Source organism: Dreissena polymorpha, chromosome 13, assembly GCF_020536995.1.
Source record: "Dreissena polymorpha isolate Duluth1 chromosome 13, UMN_Dpol_1.0, whole genome shotgun sequence".
Lineage (NCBI taxonomy): Eukaryota > Metazoa > Mollusca > Bivalvia > Myida > Dreissenidae > Dreissena > Dreissena polymorpha.
This window is the reverse complement of record NC_068367.1, coordinates 49,182,850-49,188,385: the sequence shown is the minus strand read 5'-3', so window position 1 is coordinate 49,188,385 and position 5,536 is coordinate 49,182,850. Positions and strand designations below refer to the sequence as shown.

General features: G+C 33.6%; 1 protein-coding gene across 1 annotated transcript; it reads right to left on the bottom strand.

Moving 5' to 3' along the window:
• Positions 1 to 618: 618 nt before the first annotated feature.
• On the bottom strand, positions 619 to 3,812 carry LOC127855590 (uncharacterized). The gene is made up of 3 exons (XM_052391331.1): positions 3,705 to 3,812; positions 2,891 to 3,063; positions 619 to 1,928 (listed from the first exon to the last, which is right to left on the bottom strand). The coding sequence occupies exons 1-3, from the start codon at positions 3,733 to 3,735 to the stop codon at positions 1,665 to 1,667; spliced, it is 468 nt and encodes a 155-aa protein (XP_052247291.1). The 5' UTR covers positions 3,736 to 3,812; the 3' UTR covers positions 619 to 1,664.
• Between the last annotated feature and the right edge of the window lie 1,724 nt (positions 3,813 to 5,536).

Below are 5,536 nucleotides of genomic sequence, written 5' to 3'. Positions count from 1 at the left end.
GTTTTTCTTCATCGTCTTTTCTTCTAAGAGAAGCGGTTGTATGAATGCATTTGTACAGTATGTGTTGTATACCCCATGCAATAACGTGGAGGGTGTATGTACTAGATTCATCAAGGATATCTGTCAGTCTGTATGCCCATAGAAGCACACATTTTTCAACAAAGTTCTCATACACTTTCCAATTTACAACATTTAAAGCACCATGAATTGTTTCATATGATATGAAGTTAAACATAAGCATTTTTATTATCCGATGTTTATTATGCTCCTATTTAAATACATAACATTATTATTACCTCTTGCTGTCAGAAACTATTTGTCAGCTCTCGTTCATTTCACTATCTATGAATTGATGCACATTAAACTCAGCATGTCTTTCAACATTAAGATTTCCTACTTCACTTTCACAGCCTCACGTTAATTTCTAAACGGTATGCTGTGGTCTTAAGAACATGATAAAACAATATTGTCATTGTCACTTGTTGTAGTGAATTGATTCAAGCAGCTCAAGTTTAAATCAGTTCTTGAGACATTTTGAATATGTGTTCATGAAACTCAGCAACGTAATTTCATAAATAAAGAAACCTTTTATTTAACCATGTTAATGTTATAAGCCTTTTTACAAGCATCAAAATACACATATAATGGATATAATCACAACATAGACACAAGTATATACAACAAATGTAGTTTTCCTGAGGTATTCATTACACTAACAAACTGAGTGTTTCATTCTTTATTGCACTCATTGAATTTAATTAAAGTCCATGCCTAATTTATACCGCCAAAACAAACACGAAAACTAATCACAACCTTTTAAACTAGATGCATGTTGTCAATCATGTTTGTAAATATCTAAAAAGCTAAACCATGCACATGTTTGACTTTTGACATTTAGTGTGACCCTGACCTTTAACAAATGGTTAACAGTTTCTCCACTTGGTTTACATTGTTGGTAAATTATTCTAAATGATGAATGATAAAATTACAGTGTGGACAAGGCTGTTTAATAGGCAAACATACCCTTTGACCTTCATGTTTGACCAAGACCTTTTAGGTTTGGTTACAGTTGTTGCATATCCCGCACAGTCTCATTATTGTGAACATGTGTGCTTAATTATATTCAATTGTGTGCTTAATAATTTTCAATTGTGTTATAAATGATGAAGTTATAGTTGGAACAATCTGTTTCATGGACAAATTTGACCTATGACCTCAAAGTGTTACCTTAGAGGTAGGGAGAAATGTGTTACTTGCGACAGGTCATCTGAGTCTTGTTCTGAGAAAATTGGGCATCATGCATGTGCGTAAAGTGTTGTCCTAGATTAGCCTGTGCAGTCCGCACCGGCTTATCAGGGACGACACTTTCCGCATAAACTAAATTTTCGGTAAAAATGAACTTCATTTAAACGAAAAATACCATTAAAGAGGAAAGTGTCTTCCCTGATTAGCCTGTGCGAATTGCACAGGCTAATCTGGGACAGCACTTAACGCACATGCATTATGCCAAGTTTTCTCAGAACACGGCTCATCTTATACGGGTGAACATTTGCCAAAAGTGAAAACGTAATAACACACCAACACAAATATGTACATTTTCCATACAATTTTACATCACAGTTTTTAACAAACACACGGTATTAATTTTGACATCTTTATAGTTTCTACCAAACATACGGTAATAATCTTGCCGTCTGCTTCACATAGTTAGCGAATTTCGGATCCGTTCCATATTGTGTTCCCTGTTGCTTCTCCTGTGCAAGCAGCAACAGGAAAGACAGAAACAATGGCGATATCACAAGCACGTTCTCCTTGAATGACGTCACAACCGATGATGATGTGATGAGTATTCCCAGCCACATACACAGCTCTCCGAAATAAGCCGGGGACCGTGATATGCTCCATAGCCCAGATGTTATGAACTTACCCTGCAAAGGTAACAGTATTTGTAATCGTTCAAACTAATTTGTGAAAACTATTACGCCAAATAAAAAGATAATACCACATTTCCTTGACTCAAGTTTCTTCCTCGTGCGCAAGTTTGTTAGACTAACCTGACATCTCCTTCACATAATGCATGTGTAATCAATGGCAAATTCCAATTAAATATTAGTTGAAATTCATTGTTTTCATTCAAATGAAAAAGCTACACAATTTATACTTAAATTGACTCATCATTAGCCAATAACTCCTTTCCATCGTTTATTTAAATTTTTATTCATAAGAAATTCAAACCAGTATGTGTTGGACATAACAAATGATAAATCGAACATTAATTTTAAAAATACTACCAGCATTTACATAAGGGATATTATAACCAACTGTTATGTTCAGTGAGTTTATTATGGGACGTTGAATTTCATTAGCCTGCAGTGCCATTCAAACCATCAAATAAAAGTATTAAGGTAAAGAAGAATAGCATGGGAATTCCTTTCTATTTTATAACCCACCCTGTTAAAATGTGTGGCCCCCTTCCACTTGCATGCCATTTGCTCTTAAAATAAGTCCCTCCCTGTTTTCCCCCTTTTTACTTGTCTTTGTTCTGATAAATACAGAAACTCACATTGGTACTGACAAATTTGTAGAGTAACATAGTTACTTCATATTGAAATCAAATTATATTTAATAAAGAACATAAGACATGGAATTATGCTGAATGGGTTATTGAATATAAATGGAAACAACAATGGTAAGTCACGTAAAATGTACACCAAGTTTACCATCCGACCAATTTTCACAAAAGAAGTAACCCTGTCATTTCTCAGCTGACCCCAAGAAATGCTATAATTTTTAACAGATTATTTTATACCCAAACAGACACCAGTACTTCAGTTATATTATATATCTATACGTTTATGACAAAAGTATGTAATCTTGACTAAGCTCATACCGCATTGTCTGGGTTGCTCTTGAATACAGACTTTTGGTAATCAGCCACGGTTTCAAAAACGAAGCCCAGCCCCCAAAGGCCCCAACCAACATAGTCCCAGGTTGTCAGAGGACAGTCTTCCTCTCTGTTGTTGAGAACGAGCAACGGTAAGAGCGTCACGAACACCCAAATACCTGTTATTATGGGGAAACAGCTTATTTGAAAGCAGTATGCATATTGTGATTTACATTAGTATTCAAACATTTAAACAATAGAGCACATAAATAGATAAGATACCTGTTAAAAGCCCACTAGCATATTTTGCAAAGCTTCAATATATCCCGCGAATAAAGACCACACGTGAACAAACACCACACCGACCACATCCCTGTCTGCACAGGCTATTCAGGGACGAAACTTTCCACCGAAACTGGATTTTTGCTAAGAAGAGACTTTCTTTAAACAAAAAATATCATTAAAGCGGAGAGTATCGTCCCTTATTTGTTTATTATTATTATATACAGTATAGGAGCTAGTTGTGTACTAGTTAAGTAAGTGACGGCGATATAAATGACCGTAATACCGTTATATATGGTGGAAATTACCCAAACAAATATATCATGTATTATTTAATTATAGTTACAAAAACAATATTATAAGATATATATGTTCTATATATATATATATTGTTATATAATGCACCAACAATGTGGAATATATTTTACTACTTGTAACAGGATTTCAAGCAATTGTCCACAGAAAATATCTTGTATTTTTGTACTGACACTTAAAGTCAAAACGTTCTTTATTCTTAACAACCCTTTAGATACACAACCTTGCATTGTCCAGGAGAACCAGAATCGCATTGGTTTGTCTTTGACACCTTTAAGTCGGCTATCCTCGCCATCCTTCAGTCCTTGAACGAACCGGAACAGGCCAATTCTAAAACGGTCGACCACAGTGAATGATTAAATGGAAATTAAAGGCACGTATTCAAAATTTAAAAAACGGACAAGTTTCAAAATTTTCATACTATAAACAAGAGATATGGTCCCTTACCGGTAAAACTCCACCATTGTCAGTTTTTATTTTGTTTATGTTTTGATATATTTGTTGCCTTAGCAACCAGAATTTTTGACAGAACAGAACAGAATTTTTTATTTTGACTTAAGCATAACAAGCTTATCGTCATATACAAATACATGATAATGTTACAGACATGCGTGATGAATATAAATAATAACATTGTATAAATTACATTCATCAATTCATAAATCACTCATCACTGGAGAGTGAGAGTGCTCTAATTGCAAGTTATAATGTGACATGGAATACATATAAAAACATAACCACATTTGATACATCCATGGTTAACAAACAACATGTAACAAGCAAAGTACACTCAATTGTTAGTATAAGCTATAGTTCTTCTTAACAATCATGTGATAATAAACAAAGTGTTATCTCTTTTTTTGAAACATGATATACAATAGATGGCTAACTTTCTAAGTGTCGTTTTCTTACTACTATTAAGGAGTTTAATAAATTTGAACATACTAGGTCGCTTGTAATAGAATTCTGGGATATATTTGATTCTTTCTTCTAGGTATAACGGACATATTAGTATGAAATGGTACTCATCTTCGATATCGTTACAGCTACACAAGGGGCATATTCTTTCGTTCCTGTCAATATTATGATGTCTGCCTGTTTCAATTAACAATTTATGAGATGAGAGACGCATTTTGGCAATAATCCTTCTATGTTTTTTGTTTTCAATTAAATCTAAATACGATGACCTTTCGAATGTAGGTTTCAATTCTTTATACATATATAACGATGTTGACGAATCAATGTTAGTCCTCCATTCAGCTACATACTGATCTCGCAATCTTATTTTTAATAAAGGGATGAATTTGTCGATATTAATAGATTCTGGGAATAACCATACATCTCCAAATCCTGAATGGTTAAGTATATCGCGAACTTTTGATGACCAATTCACTGTATTATTTCTTTGAACAATTTCCGATCTTTGCATATTTATAACAGTGTGTAAAATACAGTTACTTTGTTTTGTTTGATATAGTTTTAGAAAATATTTAACAATTCTTAAATAGCGTCCAATGATTAAAGGGAAACGACCGACTTCCGCATACAATGACAATGAATTAGTTGACATCTTTACATTTAATAATCTTTTACAGAATTTTCTGTGAACACGTTCAATATTATCGGCAGTTATAAACCCCCATACTTCACAATTATAATTCAAAATTGACGCAACATATGAATCGAATAATTTGAACATGATATTTATTGGGACTACCATCTCTTTTGTTATAGAAAACAATCTATTCATTGCTCTTGACGCTTTACCATACAAGGTGTTTGTGGCTGGTATGTATGATCCGCCACTAGATAAGACGATACCTAAATAGTTAAAGTTACTAACTATTTCAATTTCATTGCCTTTGAATGTCCATTTATAATTTTTGTTCAATACAGTTAAGTTCCACTTATTACAATAAATTTCTAGGTTGTCTAAAGATTGCTGTAAGCCTTCTTTGGTTTCGGAGAAAATAACTGCATCGTCCGCAAATAGGAGTAGATAAACCGATAATTGATCAAGTGTTATACCAGCGTTTAAACCGTTTTGAAGACTGA

What these genes read in the sequence shown, in the direction of transcription:
- LOC127855590 (XM_052391331.1), bottom strand. Translation starts at nt 3,735, where the DNA reads ATGCGATTCTGGTTCTCCTGGACAATGCAAG. An exon ending in GTTCTCCTGGACAATGCAAG is followed by an intron (nt 3,064 to 3,704) that starts GTTGTGTATCTA and finishes CCATAATAACAG; the next exon opens with GTATTTGGGTGTTCGTGACG. An exon ending in AGAGCAACCCAGACAATGCG is followed by an intron (nt 1,929 to 2,890) that starts GTATGAGCTTAG and finishes TTACCTTTGCAG; the next exon opens with GGTAAGTTCATAACATCTGG.